We start from the raw sequence: 24,447 nt of genomic DNA, 5'->3' as shown, positions 1-24,447 counted from the left end.
CCCTTCATATATGATGCCTCTGAGGTAAGTGAAAGACTCTACTTTCTCTATGGAGGATCTATCCAAAGCAATATATTGAAATGTAGAGCAAAGGCTTCTGCTCTTCTTTCCTAATTAAACATTTATGAAACAATTGGTTTCCCTGGACTAAAGCCATATTTTTTTATGCATAATCTAATTGAATGTCATTGTTATTTTATGAATATAGACTTTAGTCCTTGATTGTACTAAACATTTTTATTTTAAATACAAAATTTAAATCATATTTATAATAAATAAAACTCTCCAGTGTCTGGAAGTAAAAAATCTGAAAGAGGAAAACCGAAATCTCAAGAACAAGTTAAGGAATGCAGAGAGTTTGCAGGCAGAAAGAGATGAGCTGATCCAACAATTGGATGCTACCAAAGAAGAGTTGTTTAGGGAACAGAAACACAATCGTCTCCAGACTGTGGAGGTTCAAGAGGTAGCCTGCTGTTAGAACTTTGCTTATAATATAAAAACAATGTCAGTGTTTAAAAGAAATATAGTGTCTTTTCGAACTGATATTTATTCAAAGGCTTTTTCATTAGGGTAACTAGGACATAGGGGCACGCTACTTTCAATGTGATTTGTGGTCCACATGTAGGCATTGTATAATATTGTATTTTCTGTTTATTTTTTTTTATTTTTTTAGTATTGGTTTGGGAAAATAAGCAAATGAATATTAAAAAATGTATATATATATATATAGGCCTATATATATATATAAAATAGTACATTTTTATTAATGGGGATCAATAAAATATTGTTATCTTATATATTCCATTCATAATACATATTCATGATGTAACATAATGTTAACAAAATAAACCGGGTATATCCTAGGAGATGGAATCTCTAACATCAAAAGTGGAAGAAATTCAAGTTGGCTGGGCTGAGGATCAAGACCAACTGGCTAAACTACAACAAGCTTATAGGCAAATGGAGAAAGAAAAGAATGAGTTAATTAAGGTAAAAATGTCATTCTATTATGGTACAAATGAAGCAATGCTAGTTGCATTTTAATGTTCATCTTTTGCTTGGAAAAGTTGGTGATAGACATATCAATTCCATAAATTATGATGACATTCACAGAAAAGTAAAACATCCTTTCTTAGAATTACATCAAATCAGTTAAAAAGAATGGGTGGGGGGGGGGTGGAGAGATACTGTATTTTAAAATTAGAGGAGTTTTAGCAGTAAATTTAAATTGTTTTCAAGTAGTAATCAGACTTCCTCATTCTTATTTTTATGAAGAGTTCAGACAAGTAATCTTATATCTCAGATGAACCGCGCAGTGGTTTCCAGATCATGCTTTTATCCATATGCTTTTCCTTCTATAGGAGGGTTTCGGTGTCTTGTCCGGACCTCTTGGTAGCGTATGCAGAAAGCAAATAAAGACAAACTTTTTTTTTTAAGTCCACAAAAACAGATCGTGATTAGTTTTCTGCTTGAGCATTACACCTTTTTTAAAATAACACTAAGATATGTTAAGTACAGAAGCATAAATCTAGATCTAGATTGCACATGGAAATCCTTATCACATTCATACCTTGATAGTTTTTTTTTCTGTCTACATTTAAAAGGCTAAAAATTCATAATTTTTAATAGCTGTATTTATCACATACATTATCACAATTTTAACAAAAGGTCCTTTGTCTTAGAAGCCAAAGTGTTGTGTAAAGCCTTTGCCATCACAGATCAGATTTATTGACTCTTTTTCACTATGGTAATTTGCATGGTTAATCATCTAGCATACCCTGAAACTTAATCCACCATCCATTGCTCATAGTGAATCACTCTGTATTAGGCAGTGTTTCAGTCTAGCAGGTTGGTACAGATTTTAATTTATGTCTCCAGGGTAAGGCCCAAGAGTATGAAGTTTTATTTTATGTCTCCAGGGTAAGGCCCAAGAGTATGAACAGATGAAGATGTCACTCAAGGAGGAGGTGAACCACATACAACAGAGGATGGGGAAAGAGCTGAGTGACCTGGGGAATGAGGTCACAGAGTTAAGGATGAAAGTCGGTCAACTCACAACTGACAATGCTTCTAAAGATATACAGCTGAAGAGCTTAAAGTAAGTTTTTTTTGCAACTTCTGAGGTTAGACACATTCTGCTTATAAGGACTTCTGCTAGAAGCTCAGAGCTATAGCTAGTTAGATCTTTCATCCCTTTACCTTGGGTGTCTGACAGCAACATTTTCTTTTTCCTTGATGTCTATTTTGAATGCCTAACATCATTATGAAAACATTAACTCAGGAAACCTTTCTGGACAGACAAGCTAAAAGAAATGAATTACTGCATATTAAAAACATTAGGCTTCTTTTTTTAGAATGTGAAAATTAATTAAACAACTAGGCTACAGATCAAAGTAAAAAAAAAAAATTTGCCCCGTCCATTAGATATTTTTTTTATACAAAGCTCTTTGATTGTTAAAAACTTAACGATCATCAACTAGTAATATTTCATCTTTGTTTATCTTTTTTTTTTACCGAAAGTCCTCTGTTTGTTAAAGCAATCACTACCATGTTCAACATCTAAGTACAGGTTCTCTGTTGTACACAATATTGACATTGGAAACTTCTATGATTCAGTTTCTCTCATACTGTTTGCAAAATAGTCTGTCTAGTTAACTGAGATAAAGTACACTAAGAGTTGAAGCTAACGTCAGCCCATAAAACCATTTAGAAAGAGTTTTTTTCAGAATTCAACAATGAAGCAGTAACTCTGTTCTCACTTCTGTTCAAAAGTTTCTTGGTGGTCTGGCTTTGCATAGCACTATTTCTTTTTAGGTGATGTCCTCTTTCCCTTTTTTTTCCTGGATCTTCAGCTGCACAAGTCAGCACAAACCTTGGGAATTTCTTTACATGTCTGTTATGTTCCAACTAGCCTAATGGACATTTTTATGAGAGCACCACGATAAAGCCACGATATCTAAAATCTCTCGTCTGCCTAGTTGCAGAAAGTTGATGTTCCACATATGAGTTTTAATATTTGTTAGAACAACACATAATAAAAAAGAATTTGTTATTGACTTGAGAAAGAACACAAAACACCAAGATGTATAGATATATGAGGAACAGCATAACAATAATTCAACTATTACATATATACTTATCTAAGTGTTACTATAAAAATTAAACTTTTGTGGAATTAACATCTTGGAGCAGTAGCATGAAAATCTAGACAAAGATTCTGTTGCATAAGAAAAAAAATTGACAGAGGTTTTGTTCTTTTTATCAAAAAGAAATAAATGCTATAAATAATTCAAATGCATAACATGAACATGCCATGTGACAATTTTGTTTCTTTCTTATAAGAGAAGTTTAAAAGAAAGTACTGTAATTAAATCACATTTCCATTATGTTTTTTTTTAATGCAACGCAAGTTCAAGTTCTATGTTTTCATTTTGGAATCAGTTAGCCTCATTATGTTCTATCATTGTGTGTTTAGGGAACAAATAGAAGATCTCCAGACTACCCTGGCCAAAGAGAGACAAGAAAAGTCCAAGGCAGCCAATAATTACAAAACTGCATTAGGTCAACTCAAGAAAGAAATGGTGAGAATCAAACTACAATTTATTTGTGTCTTGTCTATTGATTAAGAATCCCAACAATACAATGGGGATCAAATCTGCAGCAAAATTTAATTGGCCAGAATGACTCCACTGTAGAGATAAAAGAATCAGTGGCATCTTATTCTCCAAATATCAATGGTACAAGTTGTGACTTCTACTGTGGCCTTTGTATATTCCTCATCTCATGATAATCTGGATTTTTTTTCATTTTATTTGCTACTGCATTTACCAACTTTCTTTCTGTTACAAGATAATACTATATCTTATATATTAGCATATGAATGCCACAATTAGGCATCTTTATTTTAATTAATTATTCAAAACAGTATTGGCTTTATTCTGTTGTACCTTTTCCTAAAACCTTACTTTTTATATATTTTATTTTCTTGTGAAGTTTGGAAAAAAAAAAGGCAGTCTAAAATAAAAAAAAATTTTGTGTTGGAGACCTAAATGCTATTTAGCTTATATACAGTTGTTTTTTATTTAGTTATTTTATTTATTTTTATACTGAAGTTAAATCTCAATACACTATTTGTATTCTGTATACACTGCTGAAGACTCCAAAAATTTTCCCCCATATAAATATGGATTGTTTTGTGGTTCCAGTCTACAGCAGTCTCTAAAATGAAAGACTCCATGTTTCTTGAGAAGCAGAAAGCTGTTGAAGGCCTGAAGAATGAGTTGGAGCAGGAGCGCAGAGAGCTGGTGAAACACCATGAGGATAGGCTCAACCAAATTATGGAAGACCATTTGTACCAAATAGCTGTAAGTGGAATAACTTGTATACAAGTTTAAGACTAATGAACTCGGGTTTACATTTTTTGGCCATTCGTTCGATTTGAAGATTAGTACATCCTAATCCATATCTCCAGTAGGACAGTGAAGGATGGCAGTTGGCAGGCTTCAAACCCAGAACCATCAAAACAACAGTCTTCAGTGCATACCACATAACCAGGCAGCCATCCATACTTCATACTCAGTGCATACATAGGCTACTATGTAACTCGAGAATAATGTTTTTTTTAGACTTGAAAGTCTAATTTTTTTTTTCTCCCAAGTGGATGACATTCTTTTATTTTCTAAAAAAAAGAGTTCTTCAATATCAACCAATTTTTTCACAACTTTAAACAGAATTTTCTCTACAGATTTATAACTACTGGAGTCTTTTTTTTCTTTAAAGTGTCACAGCTTTATTTCACTTTTTATTAAAAAATTTAATTTGACATTTATGAACCTATTTATTCATCTTCATTCCAGTGCTAAAAAAATTACCTAAAATATTTAGTTGACAAAGTTTTGTTGACTGATGAAAATTTGGTAGACCATTGGATACTATAAGTTGTATTTAAGCATTTGTTCTTAAAATCTACAATTCAGACAGCATCTTGTGGAGCCACTCCTCATAGACACATGCTTCTGATTTTAATTTTGAGTTTTAAGAACTTGGATTGCCTTTATCAAATATTTTTAAAACTATGTTTTATTTTTAACAGGAAAAAGAGTCTCAAATATCAAATTTACATGAGGTAATTAGATGCCAGGAAAGACAAATACAAACTGAAATTGATTTGCAGGTTTGTTTTAAACTATGTATTTTGATTGTAATGAAAAAAAGTATATATTGCAAAAAATAGTTTTAAAATTTTAGACAAACTTAATGGTTTATGGCATTATTATGATTCATTTTTTTTTTGAAGATAAATGATAAATGGTGTAAATTTGCTTGTCTTTTATGTGATTCTATAATTTTATTCTTTTGTTTTTTATTTCTTGCTTTGTATATTCTTTGTCTCAATTAACGTCTATTCATTATTCTAGATGAAGTTTTTTTTTTTAACTTTTTGTCATCCCAGGCAATCTAACTAAAATTAAATAGTACACAACACCATTGGGCGGGCTTAATGAATGCAAGTAATTTCCTGCATAGTACAATACCAAAACAAAAGGGTGTGGGGTTGGCAGCCAAAAGAAATAAGCATCATTGCTGGGCACCAAAGTGGGTGAAACAACAAGATGGTGGTAAACAGGATTGAAGATAACTCATCAACATATCTCATTAAAAAATTTTGTGGGTCAGATATCGGAGATGTGATTCCTTTCTGTACATAGGCTTCCAGATTTATTTATTTTTATAGTTGTCTAGAAGTCATCTTATTTCTCCGCTAGGTCCATGAAGCTCTATTAAGAGAAAGAACTTTGATGGAGCAGGAAACTGAATGGCAGCTGAAGAAAGAGCGGGAAGATAATAGTCGCAGAATCAATGAACTGGCAATGCAATGTGAGCGGGATAAGCAAGTCAACAAAGATCTGCAGGCAGAAGTTGGAAACTTAAAGAAGGTCAGTATTGGCAATCTTAGATCAAGAAAATTCAATAAAGTTTCTCTAAGCCAGTAGTTAAGAGATATTAAGTTCTGGCCTGTTGATTGTTGTACGATTGGGCAGAACAATTGTAAATATTGCTATTTCATTAATATAAATAGTTTCAAGGGGTGTAGTGACTGAAAGCTAGAGGGTTTGGCTGTCAAGCCAGGGGTCTCAGGTAGGATTCTTGGTGAATATCATTTCACTTTTGCCTGACATTTGATATACCGGTAACGGTTAACATATATTAAGGATTATAAAGACACTAGTTGACCGGCAGCGTAGCATACGCCGCTATTTTGCAGGGCCGGCCTTAGGCCACTGCAACCTATGTGACCCCAGTGGGCCCCGCACTTTTATAGAACCTGCACTAATTCAAGTGTATAATTATTAAATTAAACCATTTTATAACTTAAAACAGATTTCCGGCGCCCTCCAGGAGCTCCTGGAAATCTCCCAAAATTGCAAAATATAAGAAAAAGTCCTTAAAATATACGGAAATATATTGACAAAAATTGTCATTTTGGGGTGTCATTCAATATGGAAAACGCCAATCCAATGCGTGATAAATAAAAACGGCATTATGCATTACCCGTAATTGTGTAATCTGGTAAAAGAATGAATGAAGAATTACTTGGTCAACAATTCTCAAAGAAAGATTGAAACTTTTGGTAATTCTTGCTATTGAGTGTGATCTATGTAGGAAACAGAATTATTATGATATACTTTTTTTCTTTCCATGACTTCTTGGTCACAATGGTTAAGTCCGGCGCTGCTATTTAGTGTTTGTAAAATGTTTGTTTGTAAAATGTTTTACATGTTTCAGATGTTCCTTCAGAGTTGAAGATAATCTACTTCCTAGTCCAAACCTCCTGCAGAACGAAGGGGGATGGGAGCGGGCAGGGTTTGAAGGACAGTCCAGCGTGTAAACCGCACGACCAGACAGCCATCTGTAGTGACGGGTGAATGCTAGTTGTTCTCCCTCCCCCCTTGTTTTTTTCATGGGTGTAACTCTATCCGCAGAAATAAAAGAGTGATCTTTCCTGTACTTCTTCTCGTCCAAACTCTTGAGCCATGAAGAGAATTATATATATAGATTATGTTATTGGGCTTATCACATGACTCTGTTTGTAAAACTTTTAGCCACTGGAAAGGGATTGACTCAGACAAGCCTTAAGTTTTTTTTGTTTTTTTATTTTTGTTTTTAAATGGTGCAACTTTTATGCTTATAGCATGCTCAGAGCACTATGGTCCAATCTTTTTTTATGGACCGTTGGGGGGAGCAATTTCTACCACTCAGCTTACATCCCATGATTTATATATATGTCTTAAGTTATTGACCCTTATGTCTTTAGAAAGCTTGACTTTTTATTGCATTATCAAATGGTTTTCATACAAACCCTCCCCCCCCCCCCCCTAAAATTGGTACAAATAGATTTACTTTATTTAGCTAAATTAACAAAATTATATATAATAAAATGATGACAAGCAGTGATTCTTAGATTAGTACAGATAGAGATCTTGAAAGATGAATAATACGTAGATTTGTATTGGTAAACATCATGGAATGATTAATATTTAGATTTGTACAGAACATTGTCATGAAGTGTTCAATATGTACATTTGAAAACCTTGAAAGTTCTGTGCTATAAATCATCAAAGTCTGTGACTCCATAAACTTGCCATTACCCCATGTTTGTCTTACAGTCATTCTACCTCTTCTCTTCCCTACTCTGCCTGCTAATACAGAACAGCTATAAAATCAGATTTGTGAATCAATACTCTATAAAACTGTGGAGATCTTTGGTCTACATTTCACCAGGAGCTTTGCAGTGAGACATGATGGAAGAATTGTCTCAAAACAATTGATTTTTACGCAAACAATTAAAAAATACTTTTATTCCTTAAGCACATACATACTATTCATTTTAAGTTCAGATTTCTACTTAATGCAGTAGCATTGATATGGAGCTCAACTTTGATGCTTTAACTCGAATTCGCATTAAGTTCAGTGATGTCTTGACCCAGGTAGCAAACTTTTTTTGTTAGATTAAAAAAGTTTGTGTTCAGATTTCGTTTGAGACATTAAACTCCGTGGCCCAAGGGATATTATGTTTATTGGTTTCTAGTCAACAGAGCGTCATGTAGCCAATGTCCAATCACTTTTACCAACCATTACCAGAATTCAGTCTAAAGAAGCTTCAGTTTAACAAGCACTATATTACCAAAACTCTGTTTATAATAATAATTTAACTAGCACTGTTTATAATTTCCTTAAAGGTGAAGCTTCAGTGTATTGTCTAATTGAAATTCATTTTGTATTGTTGGCTTTCAGGAGCTGGAGGAACAGAAGAGATTACAAAGAGAATCCAGCAAAGAGAAGCTTCTGGCTGTGTCTAAAGCAAAGGAGCAAATGAAACAACAGAACAATGCAGAGATTGAGCGAGTCAAGTTTAATATTAATCAGGTAAGTTTTTTTATTTTATTTTAATAACGAATAGATATGTTATATTGACATGTGAACAGCATATCTTTATTGAGAGCTTTAAAACTATATAGTCGTGCGGTTTGGGCACTGGATTTTCATTCAGACTTATAGATTTTCCTGCGTTCAAACTCTGCCCGTTCCCATACTGCTGCTGGTTTAGCCTAGGACATAAATTATCTTCACCACCATCTGGCATGCAGGTGACATGTCCAAGCCAGCGTAATCTTCTTTGTGTCAGGAGAGCATACATGCTGTTCATATTGGCCCAAGACTAACATATAGAGGTGTCTGCAAGCGAGACATAAGAGCCACAGGCATCAGCGAAAGTATGTGGGAAAACATAGCCAAAGACCGGAGTGCATGAAGACAGACTGTGCATGCTGGGACAACCCTCACTGAGAACAAAAGAATTGAAGCGGCCTTAATCAAGAGGGAAAAAAAGAAAGCTGCCCTGTCCGCTAGCCCTGAATCAGAGGCATACACATGTATGAATTGTGGCAAAGTCTGCCGTTCTAGAATTGGCTTGATTAGCCACACCAGATTCTACCCCGTCTCAAGATTAAACCAAAACCAGTGACTCATCCATTGCATTTTGAGACAAAAGGAGCCATATAAATTATCTTCAACTCTGAAGGAACATCCGAAACATGTAAAACATTTTACAAAACATTTTTTTTCTATATGATAGAATGGCTTAAAAAAAAAGATATAAAACTTGACTGGAGCTACTGTTATTTAAAAAAAACAAACAAGTATTTTATTAATTAATACTTAAACAATTATGTTGAATGTTCCAATGAATTAAAAAAAAGGTTGAAGTAAAACATTTATGATCTTCAGGAACATGAGCACGAGTTTGATCAGCTGAGAGAGCAGCTGAGGATGAAGGAAGATGAAGCAACACAACTTTGTCTGGAGAAGCAGGCAGCTCTTGAGAGGGAGAAACAAATTTTACAGGTCAGTGCTGCCTAGTTTGACCCAAGGAAACAGACAAATCACTTTTAGGTCAATTCAGACTATTTGTTTTGTCTACAAAAACCACTCAGTTAACACTAACTAAAATGTGCTGTACAATGTAGCCTACATATTTTATATATATGAATTTTTTTGTTACATACAAATATATTTATATGAGGCCCTGGAAAGTTTCTGACCTAACAATGAAATTTTTTTTTTTTTTTTCTTCATTTAAATTTGTATTCCCCTACATAATTTCCTATTAAATCTATCCACCTCTCCCTTTCATACTCACATCTCTCCCTTCTCTCCAACCCATCCGAAGAGCAGACCCCAGTATTTTGAAGTCTCACCTGAGCTAAAAGCACTGCTATCAATCAATATAGATTAATAATAGTACAGATATTTTAATCAAATATGATTCCATCACTTTTGTTAACAACTAAGTTATGGAGAAAGACACTAAAACATATTCAAACTATATGTATATATATTTATATTTATATCATATATATATATATATATTAATTGTAATGAGTTTATTTATTTTTTTGGAACATGAAGTTGGATCTAATCTTATTTGGCTAGGTGCTAGAACAAACTGAAAGATTGATCATTGGTGAAATCAATGAAGAATGCCAAAAATTGTCCCGACTTCTTGGAATTACTGTACACAATTTATCACAATCCAAGTAAGTACCAAATAAACATTACAATCATATACAAAACATATGTAAAGTAAACTTAACTATTGCCATTCCCACAATCACTAATTAGTTAACAAAAGAATTAAGTGCCTGAAAATTTAACTGTTCTAATGTTTATTTATTTGTAAATGTTTTACATGTTTCGGATGTTCCTTCAGAGTTGAAGATAATTACTTCCTAGTCCAAACCTCCCGCAGGATGATGGGGATGGGAGCTGGCAGGGTTTGAACCCGGGGCCATCGATAAATCTGAATGACAGTTCAGCGCGCAAACCGCACGACCAGGCAGCCATACATTATACATTATTAAGGATAGTCTTTTTACTATATGCCAGTCAATTTTCAAGTGTACTAAAGCACAGCGCTATATAAAATCATATGCCATTTAATTGTATTTTCAAGACAGATGATGCTTATTTATATTAAATATGCTGGAAATATTCAGTTTATTAAAAAATAAGTTCTTCCTAGATTTAGCTGATCAATAACCTTCTATAGCTGCAAGTTCATTTAATTACAGTAGAAAAATTTGTTTAATTCTCTTTTCTTGCATTGTTTAGTTACAAGCCTGAACTATCAGACAGTCGACAAAACATAACAAGTCGTTGTATCCCTGTCATTACCTCAGCCATGGTAAGTCCATTTTATACTTTTAAGGATGGAAATTTTGGATACTAAGTTAATATGCAATGGAGAGTGCATGTATTCTAGTATTAAGAAAATTCATCTTAATTTGTATCTGTTGTTGATATTTTATTGCAGTTTACAAAAATTTAACATTTAGATTTAGTTTAATCCAGGTACAACTTTTTTTTTGTTTCAGTTTCTTTTCATAAATATTTAGAACTATTGAGATTGAGGTTCTGTAATAACATTTTTTTTTAGACCTTTTACATCCTGCTTGATCCTAATTCTAATACTATACTTCAGATAGCCATAAATCTATAAGTGGAAAGAGGAAAAAACATATGTTTTATGGTTTAGATTGTTTTAGCAAATCCTAGCATTACAGTTGTTGTGAGATTGTTTGTCCTTAAAGGGTTAAGTTTTTTATTTTTTAAGTTTTTTGTTGATCTATGAAGGGTTTGTGTTAACTAGTAAAAGACTTCAGTATTAAACGAGTCCCCAGGCCAGTTGTAGAGTAGGATTAAAGATAGTTATAAATGTATCAGTTCTAAGAACCTCTGGTAAGAATTAAAACTGGAAAGATTCTGGATAAGCCATTAAATTTAGGGAGTTGTATCATATAATCCAAAACTGTAAGCTAAATGATGAGACTTCAGTAACAATAAGAATTTTTTTTTTTTCATGCTTATTTTAAACATTTTTATTCTTATGCATAACTGCTAAATCTTGAACTATACTGTTTCTCATTTCAAATATTTAGTTACTGTAATGATTATAATCATTATCTGGCAAAATGTTTCCTCAAATTATGATTATCATGTTTTTATTGTAAAAAAAAAAACAACAAAATTTTATTTCACAAAGGCAAACCTCCGTAGTTGTAATGATCATATCTCCAATCATGTGGAGGAACTGAATGCAGAAGTGGAGTCTCTTAGATCTATGATGGATGCAGTGATAAAAGAAAAGGTGATCTATTGTTTAGAGATATGATAGACCTTAGGCCTTTTTTTGGTTTTTATTAATTGTAACAAATGATTTAAAGTTATTTTCATTTTTAATCATGTCATCTTAAAATTTCCTTTTTCTAAGTGGCCACATTTGCAATTAGTCTTGTTGTTGTTTTTTTATGGTTGTTGTTGTTTTTTATGACCCTCAATTAAATTTTGATTGCTCCACTTTCATGCATTGTAGCCTACTCAATGCACAATGGTCCAATCTCTTTTGTCAATAAGTGGTGGGGAGGGGGTATCTGGGAGAATGTTCCCATGCTGCCTTTAGGCACTCAACGAACAAAACTCAATTCAAATCAAGATTTGAACTCAAGCTCACTTGATGGTTGGCCCATTGTTTTTTTCCACTCAGCCTCTCATTCCAACTTACAGGTAATTGAAAATCAGTTCAATTCAGGACCCTACTAATTTGAAGCTAAGTTGTTTATCTCAAGTCAAAATAGTTTTGTCACAAGAGTTTAATGCTTTCAAGCTCAGTCCAACAAAATAAATCATCCACTGAGACATGAACACAAAAATATAAAACTCTTGTACGATGATAACTTGACTGACATGAAATATTTATAGTTGAAATTAAACTCAGTGAAGGTACAGGCGATCAATAATAATCCAGCAAAGAATCACCAATAATTAACAACCATTAACAGTCAACAATTATCATGATTGCTAGCTCTATGTTTTTTATATTGTATCCAACAAATTATTTTTTTTTTTGTTTAAGTCATTGATAGTAAATTCTCCTATCTTCTACCTTGATGTTACATTTTTTTTCCCACACACACACACAATGTGACCTAATGATATGGACAGTTCACATACCACTGGTCAGCTACTATCGCGTGCTGTTTATTTAGTCACATGTGACAATTACAATCATAAAAAGTAATTAGAACTGGTTTTCTTCATTTGCTAGTCAAGATAATGATTTAGAGAGAAATTTAATATGTAATGAATAACTGGATCATACAGATAGGTATTGGACATAGTTATCATTTTTCAAACATAATATTTGTATAATATAAGATTAAAATGGTATTCCTTGAACTTTTCTTTTATTCTTTATCATAATGACCTTTTAATACAATTCTATCATTCTGTAAGTTAAGCAGAATTCATAAATTGAGTACACAACTAAACCAAAGTTATCTCTGCAGGAGGAGGCTGTTGAAAGTTGCAAGCTGGACATGGAGAGGCAAAAAACTCTAGATCTGGAGATGTTAAAGGAAAAACTGTTGAAGGTAAAGAGATGGATAAGTTTGTAAGCTTTTGTTTTGTTTGGGTCAGTAAGAGAGGGTTATATTGTGTTGATCACTCTGAGTTGGTCTTAAAGACCAGGTCAGCTGTACATTATCTACTGCATTGACTGCCATGAAGAACACTTACTCCACTGTCACATTACATGGCAATAACAAAAAAAATATTGTTAAATATTTGAAGCAGTATTGACCCTACACTCTTAAGTTCTAACATGGGATGTGTGGTTGTGCAGTGTAAGGCTAACGAACAAAGGGGCTCAAGTTTGAACCTTTATGTAGACATTTGTTTGAGACTCGACTCCTACTGAATTGTGTTTACTGAGCCCCCAAAAGCAACATAGAACATTCTACTAGCTACTCCACATGTTCACAAAGAGAACCAGAACCACTGAGCATACTATAAAAGATATGCTGTATAAAAACAAAAAAATGAAATTAATTTTAAAATTCAAAACTTCCGATCTTTAGGGCAAACGAAGTTATGGTTAATGAGCAGGGTGTCATGTGACCAGCTTAACAACCAACTGCCTTTATTTTCCTCAACTAAGGTCAGGTACCCATTAGAGTTGGGTGGAAGTTGAAAATCCCAGTTTTCACTTAGATTCAAACCTAGGATTCCAGATTTAGAAGCCAAGCACTTAACCACTCACCCACCTTGCTCCCATTTAATTTTTGAGTTATGATTTTTTCTTTTTTTTTTTTTTATTTTATCTTTGTTGTTTTCTATTCAATGCAGGACCATGTGCATGAGATGAGTCGAGTCATTCAGGAGTGTGCTAGCACCAACACCCAGCTCAGGACTAACAGTGATTACCTCCAGCGCTATGGCGATGCAGCAATGCTGGAAGCCTTGCAGGCTAAAGAGGATGAGCTGCACAGTCTGGAGCAGTCCATGGCCCAGTGGAAAAGTGAAACAGAGGAGAAGTTCAATACACAGCTCCAGCTGATGATGGCCAAGGAAAGAGAAAAGTAAACCTTTTTTATTACTGGAAATTATTTACCAAACAAAAACTGTTGGGAAAACAATTAAATGATAGCTTGTTGTTGAATCAAAACAGTGCCCATAATGCACAGTGCATCTTTTTCAATTATTTTCATATATATATATATTTCTAAATAATAATGGTGATGTCTTTGATTCCAAAAATTATGGATGAGTGCAAGGTTTCACAAAATATATAGAATGGTTTAAATTTAAGGGTTTGCTAGAGTTGCATAAAAAAAATATGCTAACCTTAACATTTAACATGGTTAGATTTTTTAAACTGAGTCACTACTAGAGTCTTTGTTATCATGTTAATATCTTATCATGTAAGTTATTGAGTTGTCCATTTCCATATCAACTCACTCTGTCTGGTAAAAAGTTTGTACACATTATTTCCCCCACGCCCATTCTGAGATCAAGTTGAAACTTTGAACAATTATTCCTTGGCATTGATAAGACATGAATCAATTTAAAAAATTAATCAATTACTGGTAATTAGTTATTTTGTTTGATACCAGGAAGGGAAATTAATCCTTCAGTATTCACAGATATTGCTAAATATTTAGGGTTTCACCCCCTTGGATAAGTGAACATGTTATTTCTTCTTCATCCATTATTGGATCAAATTGATTCCTTTTAACAATTATTTCTTGTACAAAACGTGAGTCATTTAACAAATTAATTACTTAATCATTTAATTATTGGTATATAATTATTTTGTTTGATATCTAATAAGGGAAATATCTTCAACGTTATTTAGAGTTATAGCTGTAAATGCACAGTTCTTTCCCTTAGAGAAGCTTTTTTTATATATAAAAAAGATTTTTTATAATTTGTTTTGTTTCTAGGTACCAGGCTGTGCAGCATCATACAACTCGGGAACAGAACAGAATTAATGATCTTCAGAAAAGGGAGATTGAAAGACTAGAGGCGGAGGTTGAAAAGCTTTCTATGGTAAGCTCATTTCTAGTGGGTCAGATATAGACAGGAAGGTTGAGGTGTGTTTGTTATACTATATATATATGTATATATATATATATGATCTTACTATCAATGAAACTGGTATGAACTGTATTTTAGTTATTATTTCTAATCCACAGTTATAAGTATAAATTATATTATGTAAGGTGACTTAAGACTATTATCTAATCCGTACATGGGTATAACTTAACACTTCTAAGAAAAGAAAATTTATTGTTTGCCTCCTTTGGTTGTCTACCGCTATGGTTCATCTTGTAGAACACTTTTTTCATGTGACTGTAAAGCCCTATTCTCAAGAAAGTTTCCTGTCCACAAAGAATGCTGGTTAAGGTAGCATTTGTTTTTTGTGGTAGATGAGCCAGCCATTTTTCGTTTGTGACACTTTTCTTATCTTATAAATTATAGACATTACTTCAAATGAGAAGATAATTATGTCCTACGTGTGTCACTTGACTCACTGCCCTACAATAGTGTACCTACTAGACCTCCATTTTGGTCTTTGTAGTGATCTTCTGGATTTCTCAAACTCTTGGTGTGTGTTTAGCATAGGTGGACACATTCTTCTTTCCAATAATATTTTTATCAAGTAAACTGTCAAAGTAATTAAATCTAGGTTTTCATCCGTAATTTCGGGATCTTTGGGCGCCTCCAGGTCCACCCAGCTATAATGGATACCTGACATAAATTGGGGAAAAGTAAAGGGGGTTGGTTGTTGTGCTGGCCACATGACACCCTCGCTAACCGTAGGCCACAGAAACAGATGACCTTTGCATCATCTGCCCTAAAGACCACAAGGTCTGAAAGGGGAACTATTTTCTTTACTTTTTCACATGACAAGGAAAAATATTGTCTGCTAAGACACAAAGACGTATGCCCAACCTAATCATTTTATTGCACTACCACCTCAGCAGCTGGACTACAGATAAATACATTTATATATATTTTTTTTTACTTCCCAGTCTCAAGTGAAGAGCACCAACAAACTTCTTAGGTCTCCGTCACCCACCAGCAGCATTAGCCAGATGTCAGACTCCCTCTCAGTGCCACTGTCCAACCCCATGTCCCCAGGGAATCTCAAGTCATCTCAGCAGTACCTCCAGGCACGCATACAGCAGCTTCAAGCAGACAATGCAGCACTGAGAAAGCAGAGACTGAGGGCGGCAGGGCAGTTAGGGTCATTACCTACTGTAACTAATACTAAAGGATTTAGAGTGGTGAGGCATACCTTTGTTTTACAAATGGCATTTAAATGGAAGATTTTTTTATTATTCCAATGTATTACAATTGTTCTATTAGTCTAAATAAAAATTGACTAATTTTTTTCTATTCTTTTTAATAAAAATAAAACAGTATGTTTATTTTGTTTTTCATATAAATATATTAGCACAATTCGCTTCGCATAGGTTAAATCAGCCCTGCTATTTAGTGACAGGTGAATACAGAGAAGATTACTTGTTTCCCCCCCCCCCCCCCCCCCCCTTTCTTTTTTCGCCACGAAAGTTATATGGGGTAACTCTAGTCCGACTTGCAGAAATAAAAGAATTATCTTTCCATGATGCATGTCCTGCATGGTCGGGCGAGGAAGAGAATTATATGTATCAATTAAGAAAAACTAACCACATAAGAGACAGAGCAATGACTTGTTTGGTTTTCTATTCTGCCTAGATTTCCCCCAAAGAACAAGCCAGAATCTCTTCTCCTGACTGTGAAAATGTTCACTGGTTGACTGACAAAATCAAGCAAGGAGAGAAGGAAGCTATCAAAGTGAAGGAGCAAGCTAAAGTGAACCAAAAAATTCTAAACAACAGGATGGATGAGATGGCAAGGCTACAAAATACATTGATAACTCAGAATCAGGTAAAGCTCTTGTAGAACTGTTGAACTAGTTTGAAGACTTCCAACTAACTCTTGTTTTTAATTCTTTTATTTCTTAGTTTCTGTACATTCTCTTATAGAAGCTGTGCCACAACTTACAATTATGGCCTGAAACCAAAACATACTAATTGATGGATGCCTTACAGCTAACTCTAGTATATATAAATAAAATAATTTTTTTCTATGTTTCACTTCGTGCTTAAAATAAGGCAGATCAGGATTTATCATCTAATGTCCCTTCAGCTTTCTGGGTTTTTTGGCACGCATTATTCCTTGTCACTTGAATTTTGTGGCATTGAAAAATTTATATATGCTGTTGCTAAGGCAATTTTCTTGTGGCCATTGGCTAGATATGTGCTGATTTGTAAAAGTTCTCCAGTTGTCTTTTTCAGAAGCTAACTTCTGTCTTGTGGTCATTCTTTCATGTTGTGCATACCCTTTTAGCTGATGCATCAACTGGTCTTTGTATTTGTGTAGTGTAACTGAGTTGTTTATTTTCTGCGTGTGTCCAGCGTGTCAGAAGGTCATGTCCAGTGTGTGTGTGTGTTCATAGTAGTTAAGCACTGTCGTGTGAGATGTGTTTGTGCTTGTTCACTGTCTATCACTATCTTGTCAAATAGAGCTAATAGCTGCTATGTTATTGGTATTCTAGCAGTTATTATTCCATTACAATTTCTGTTTTTGTAGTTTAAGCCTGCCACTTGGCATTCTGTCTTACCCCAAAACAAGGATTATACATAATGAAATACAATATAGATCCCAAATAAGTACTTCTTGTTAAATACCAATATATCATTTTGTGGTTCATCAACAAATGCTTTACGAAGATTAGACAATGATCTGACTTTTTTTCAGGAGCTTCAAGAGCTGGAGAGAGCCTACAATGACCTACATAAACATTACAACAGCAGACCTTCATCACCATCCAGGAACTTGAATGTTACAGTTTAGCTGCACTATGTCACTATCATCCTGCGACTCGCATAAATATTACAACCAGAATCATTGCCAACCAGGAATCTAAATGTCACAGTTCAACAGTATGATGTTCACCAACATTTTCATTAAATTTCTTTGAGTAGTATAAACAGAGTGACATGCACATAGTGACATGCAATGTATGTCAGAGCTACATTGTAATACTGAAAGCATTATTTACTGGATGGAGTCAAAATTTTGCTAAAAAAAAAATTGTACACATTAGATAACTTCCTCCTACATCAAATCACTTCAAAAGTGAGTCCTATAAACTTACTAATTTGCCTTGTCAGAAATTCATAAACCTTAATGATAAATATCTAAACATACACAATTGTTTTCTTTTAAATCGTAAAACAGTTTAGCCATTGTAAATATCTTCATAAGTCACTGTCACCGTTACATTTTACTTATTTTAGTATCTCGCAGTGACTGAAGAAATGTTTAGAAATATAGATATAGAAAAGCCTCATTGCTCTATGTACTTTAACAGGGTCAAAATCAACACTGCCACATTTTTTTACTATGCTCAAATACAATGCTCTGATATTAGAATTCTTGTCACTATGCAGTATTGTTAATACATAAATATAATATCATCCTATGGGACAAGAGATAGTGAGTACAAAAATGAATGAGCCACAATTATTTGTCTGTTAGTGTGCTTTGTAAAAACGTTGATAAATGAAGATTTTATTTTAGATTTTTGTGATAATGGCTCACCTTCAAGGTTAAAACAAAAGCTAATATTTTTTTTTTGAATTTTGAATTATTCATATAATTCTATAATTTCTATTGTTTATGAAATGTGCAAAAAAAAAATTATTTATTATTTTCAAGATGATAATGACCTGTTATCAGATAACAAATTTTTATTTTGATTTTCTAGAACCTCCATATCCAATCCATTCCTAAATCTTTCAATGTAATTTCTTTTTTTATTATGTTTGTCAAATTTAAAATAAATAAGATTTCTCATGAAAAAAACTATCAATTTAAATATGTAGCTGCTTCTGTTCTTCACTTATCGATTGTTATTCTTAGCTAAGAATGTGATTTTGACTTAATGCCTAATGGGTTGATATGAATCTAAGTTGCAGCTCTCAATAGTTGTCTATAGTTCACAGTGTGTCATTGCAATGGAATTTAACTCTCTCCTTTAGAATTCTTGTTTTCTAGTGGATCAAACAACTTAGAACACTTAACTCTCTCCTTTAGAATTCTTGTTTTCTAGTGGATCAAACAACTTAGAACATTTAACTCTCTCCTTTAGAATTCTTGTTTTCTAGTGGATCAAACAACTTAGAACATTTAACTCTCTCCTTTAGAATTCTTGTTTTCTAGTGGATCAAACAACTTAGAACATTTAACTCTCTCCTTTAGAATTCTTGTTTTCTAGTGGATCAAACAACTTAGAACACTTAACTCTCTCCTTTAGAATTCTTGTTTTCTAGTGGATCAAACAACTTAGAACATTTAACTCTCTCCTTTAGAATTCTTGTTTTCTAGTGGATCAAACAACTTAGAACATTTAACTCTCTCCTTTAGAATTCTTGTTTTCTAGTGGATCAAACAACTTAAAACATTTAACTCTCTCCTTTAGAATTCTTGTTTTCTAGTGGATCAAACAACTTAAAACATTTAACTCTCTCCTTTAGAATTCTTGTTTTCTAGTGGATCAAACAACTTAGAACACTTAACTCTCTCCTTTAGAATTCTTGTTTTCTAGTGGATCAAACAACTTAAAACATTTAACTCTCTCCTTTAGAATTCTTGTTTTCTAGTGGATCAAACAACTTAGAACACTTAACTCTCTCCTTTAGAATTCTTGTTTTCTAGTGGATCAAACAACTTAAAACATTTAACTCTCTCCTTTAGAATTCTTGTTTTCTAGTGGATCAAACAACTTAAAACATTTAACTCTCTCCTTTAGAATTCTTGTTTTCTAGTGGATCAAACAACTTAAAACATTTAACTCTCTCCTTTAGAATTCTTGTTTTCTAGTGGATCAAACAACTTAGAACACTTAACTCTCTCCTTTAGAATTCTTGTTTTCTAGTGGATCAAACAACTTAAAACATTTAACTCTCTCCTTTAGAATTCTTGTTTTCTAGTGGATCAAACAACTTAAAACATTTAACTCTCTCCTTTAGAATTCTTGTTTTCTAGTGGATCAAACAACTTAGAACACTTAACTCTCTCCTTTAGAATTCTTGTTTTCTAGTGGATCAAACAACTTAAAACATTTAACTCTCTCCTTTAGAATTCTTGTTTTCTAGTGGATCAAACAACTTAGAACACTTAACTCTCTCCTTTAGAATTCTTGTTTTCTAGTGGATCAAACAACTTAAAACATTTAACTCTCTCCTTTAGAATTCTTGTTTTCTAGTGGATCAAACAACTTAAAACATTTAACTCTCTCCTTTAGAATTCTTGTTTTCTAGTGGATCAAACAACTTAGAACACTTAACTCTCTCCTTTAGAATTCTTGTTTTCTAGTGGATCAAACAACTTAAAACATTTAACTCTCTCCTTTAGAATTCTTGTTTTCTAGTGGATCAAACAACTTAGAACACTTAACTCTCTCCTTTAGAATTCTTGTTTTCTAGTGGATCAAACAACTTAAAACATTTAACTCTCTCCTTTAGAATTCTTGTTTTCTAGTGGATCAAACAACTTAAAACATTTAACTCTCTCCTTTAGAATTCTTGTTTTCTAGTGGATCAAACAACTTAGAACACTTAACTCTCTCCTTTAGAATTCTTGTTTTCTAGTGGATCAAACAACTTAAAACATTTAACTCTCTCCTTTAGAATTCTTGTTTTCTAGTGGATCAAACAACTTAAAACATTTAACTCTCTCCTTTAGAATTCTTGTTTTCTAGTGGATCAAACAACTTAGAACACTTAACTCTCTCCTTTAGAATTCTTGTTTTCTAGTGGATCAAACAACTTAAAACATTTAACTCTCTCCTTTAGAATTCTTGTTTTCTAGTGGATCAAACAACTTAGAACACTTAACTCTCTCCTTTAGAATTCTTGTTTTCTAGTGGATCAAACAACTTAAAACATTTAACTCTCTCCTTTAGAATTCTTGTTTTCTAGTGGATCAAACAACTTAAAACATTTAACTCTCTCCTTTAGAATTCTTGTTTTCTAGTGGATCAAACAACTTAGAACATTTGGAGTTGAGAAACTGTTTGGTGCAATACATTCAGTGACATGAGTAGTTCAGACATTATTTTTTTTTGTCCAACAAATGTCACCTAGACATAGTCACATAACTTATTCGTTTTGTAGTGGTTAATTCCTGTGTCACTAAAGACGCCAATCCTTGATGCACAGGTTGGGCATCTGTAATCACCAGACACTGTTGCATTTTCACCCTTCTTTCCACAACTTTACGCTCGCTCTCCATGTGGATCTATCTAGTGCCACTTTTTCCCACCTTTTAGTGTCAATTTTGAAGAGCTTCATGTTGTGTTTGTATACTATCGGTATACTGTAAAAGTGGACTCTCCTGCCTTCTATTAGATCGCCATACAGAATGTCTTGTGGAAATCGACCTACTGGCATTCTATGAACATGGCCAAGCCAGTCAAGGCGTCTTCTGCTGATAACACAGTGGATGTCCTGGCACACTGCTCTTCGAAGCACTTCCTCATTGCCACCTTATTTTAAAGATCCGCCTTAGGCATTGGAGGTGGAAGACATTCAGCTTTTTTTCCTGCCAAGAAGTTGCTAAGGGGAAAAGACGTAAAATGCCACATTGTGGTTAATTGTTGGAATGTTAAGTATACAATGCCCTCATTATATGACACTTAAGAAATCCTGTTGAAATCATCACACCAGAAGGATAATTTATTAAACTCTTTGAATTAAAAGGACACAATTTTTCTAGTGTGCACTTTGGATATTGACACAGTTGTTCAATGTTTGAGTCTTGTTCCATTCCCCACAGATGGAAGTTTTGGCACTTTCAGTATCAATTTCATCGTAGACCAACCTATGCTGTTGTAATCTGTTGACAATCAAATGTGTTTGTTGTTGTTTTTCAATCAAAACTTTAATGACAAAATAAACATTAAAAAATAAAAACAATATTGGACATAACACATTTCATTCCTATTGAGAAATTTTCTTTTTTTCTAAATGCTTCACTTTATTATTATTGTTTAGATTATGACAAATGTATACATGAACTATGCCTACAAACATTGCCATTGGTGTTAAGTCTGTGATAGGGTAGATAACTCATGTTTTTATTTTGAATATTTATTGTAATTGTTATTGTCCTTTATATTTCTGTGATATTAGAGTAAAATCAAAAGAGATGATTGTTTTATTCCTTTATTTCTTGCATCAAGTCAAACTTGCATTCACCATTGGGATTAGGAAATCTTTATTATTGAGTAGAACTATGTTGATGATTATATACTTTATGTAAATGATTGTCACAATCAAATCATTATCTTCATTTTGTTATATCTGTATCTGAATAACAGATTCACAGTTACCTTACTATTTTACATATTACCAATATTACTTTGCAAAATTTGTTTCTTTATAATAATGTGACTATTTCAGTCTATGTTTTATTTTTCAAATATTGTCTATTTAATTATTGGTATATCAATGATTGGTTTGATATATTCATATATAAATGAGCCCCTGCTAGACCTTCTATGATGCTGACGTTGCTTGTATAAGTAATCATGTGTAACATGCAAGTCAAATAGAAAACCTTCTAAATCACAGTCAACGTAAAAAAGCTTATTTTCTCAGATCTTGCGATCTATAGGGCTCTGAATCATAGCTGTTGATTTTCTGTTCTTAGAATGATTTGTGTATGACTTACAAAAGTTTCATGCTTGAGAAAATATTGACAATGTTGGACCATGTCTGACTTTGTTTTATGATCACAACTGCAAATTGTGCTAGTGAATGACCTATTACTATTTGTTGTATTTCACTTTGATGTATGAAGCCCAAACTGGTGGATGAATACCAGATGTGACTTCTGCCTGAATGTTGACATGGGAGAATAGAGTTTGGAGTTTTACAGCGGCTTTACTTCTGTGTCGTTTCGTTGCTGTTCGAACGGTTGAACTGCACAGAAAACATAAACCCCTTTTTTTACAAAGCTTATATCAACTCACTCTTGTTTGGTAAAAAAGTTTGGACATGTTATTTCTCCCACTGAATGACCTTACGAAACCTTCTCATTCTGATTTCAGGATTAAATATTTTGGTCCTTTCCTGCACTTTATAGACTGATTCAGAGTCAAGTTTGGTAGAAATAACCACATGACTTTTTTTTTTTAATAAATCTAATAGTTTGTACATGTTATTGCTCCCACACCCATTCTGAGATCAAGTTGAAACTTTGAACAATTATTCATTGGCATAGACAAGACATGTGGCCTCTGTGGACTTAAATTTGGCCACCCCTGCCTTATTGAACATGTTTTTACCACACCCATTGTCACCCATTGTAAAGTTCCCCTTTCAAACTTTGTGATATATAGGGCAGATGATGATAAAGTCATCTGTTTCTTTAGTTAATGAGCAGGGTGTCAAATGGCCAGCACAATGACTAACCGCCTTTACTTTTCCCCAACTAAAAATCCCAAATTCGAAATCCCATTCTTCACCAAGATTTGAACTCAGGGTGCCATATTCAGAAGCCAAGTGCTTAACCACTCAGCCACTGCACCTTCCTCAGATTAAGATAAAATTTTAAAAACAATTATTTATTTTACCTAATAAAACATGAATCAACTAAAAAAATTAACCAGTTAGTCAATTAACAAATGGTAATTAATTGTTTTGTTTGAGATTGAATAATGGAAATAACTTTATTGAGATATGTAGTTGTAAATGTGGAGCTATTTCCCTTAGATAATCTTTGCTTTTAAAAAAAAAAGAATTTTAAAACAATATTTTGCTTGTTACATTTATATGTGTATAAGTTTTGTTCCCCCACTATTTCATACTCTATTTATAAGTTTGCATTTGATTATGTAATACTTTTGTTTTTGTATAGCACAATCTGTGTGTGTGATACTTTTCACTTGGTATGTTTTCATGAAGTCATATACAGATTCACTAGTATTATGTCTACACAAGCTTACTCATGTGTGTGTGCTATGTAACTCAATGTAATAAACACATCCCAGACTTAAAGTGTTTTTTTTTGTTCAACTACTTACTCATGTATGTATGAACTCAATGTACAGATGTATGATTTGCAGTCTTGAGAACCATTAACACATTGACTTGGTCGGGAGTTGCTCAATTGAAAGCCAGGAAATAACAACATACTTGAAAAGAAATAATAGAATCTTGGCTTACAGTTTTTATTCATCATCATCACCACCGTTACCAGGTTCTTGAGTTGCATAATAGGGATGCCTAATTAAGTTTGCCATCACCTGCAGGTATAATAATACTTCACCATGCGATGCGGCTTGAAAAGACAAGACTAATTAAAAAGCATCTTATATCACTCGAGAACAGTTACCATCTCTTGAAGAACTTTTTCATGAAAGATGCCTTACCAAAACACACTCGATTCTCAAAGACAACATGCACTCATTAACCACTGTTACATCAGATCTTA

The 24,447-nt window shown here is 33.3% G+C and overlaps 1 protein-coding gene across 1 annotated transcript in view; it reads left to right on the top strand.

Annotated features, from left to right (window-relative positions):
• Window positions 1-24,011, top strand: part of LOC106072067 (rootletin-like) — a 134,046-nt gene extending 110,035 nt beyond the window's left edge. The window contains exons 13-30 of the mRNA XM_056005725.1: window positions 290-463; window positions 865-990; window positions 1,920-2,098; window positions 3,476-3,581; window positions 4,206-4,364; window positions 5,093-5,173; window positions 5,766-5,936; window positions 8,296-8,427; window positions 9,289-9,405; window positions 9,994-10,097; window positions 10,672-10,744; window positions 11,603-11,707; window positions 12,906-12,989; window positions 13,744-13,976; window positions 14,841-14,946; window positions 15,933-16,187; window positions 16,639-16,830; window positions 17,704-24,011. Of these exons, the coding sequence (XP_055861700.1) occupies window positions 290-463; window positions 865-990; window positions 1,920-2,098; window positions 3,476-3,581; window positions 4,206-4,364; window positions 5,093-5,173; window positions 5,766-5,936; window positions 8,296-8,427; window positions 9,289-9,405; window positions 9,994-10,097; window positions 10,672-10,744; window positions 11,603-11,707; window positions 12,906-12,989; window positions 13,744-13,976; window positions 14,841-14,946; window positions 15,933-16,187; window positions 16,639-16,830; window positions 17,704-17,799 (2,493 nt within the window). The 3' untranslated portion in view covers window positions 17,800-24,011. The remainder of the gene's footprint in view (window positions 1-289; window positions 464-864; window positions 991-1,919; window positions 2,099-3,475; window positions 3,582-4,205; window positions 4,365-5,092; window positions 5,174-5,765; window positions 5,937-8,295; window positions 8,428-9,288; window positions 9,406-9,993; window positions 10,098-10,671; window positions 10,745-11,602; window positions 11,708-12,905; window positions 12,990-13,743; window positions 13,977-14,840; window positions 14,947-15,932; window positions 16,188-16,638; window positions 16,831-17,703) is intronic.
• Window positions 24,012-24,447: the final 436 nt, after the last annotated feature.

This window comes from Biomphalaria glabrata, chromosome 12 (assembly GCF_947242115.1).
Source record: "Biomphalaria glabrata chromosome 12, xgBioGlab47.1, whole genome shotgun sequence".
NCBI lineage: Eukaryota > Metazoa > Mollusca > Gastropoda > Planorbidae > Biomphalaria > Biomphalaria glabrata.
This window is presented reverse-complemented; position numbering and strand designations above follow the sequence as displayed.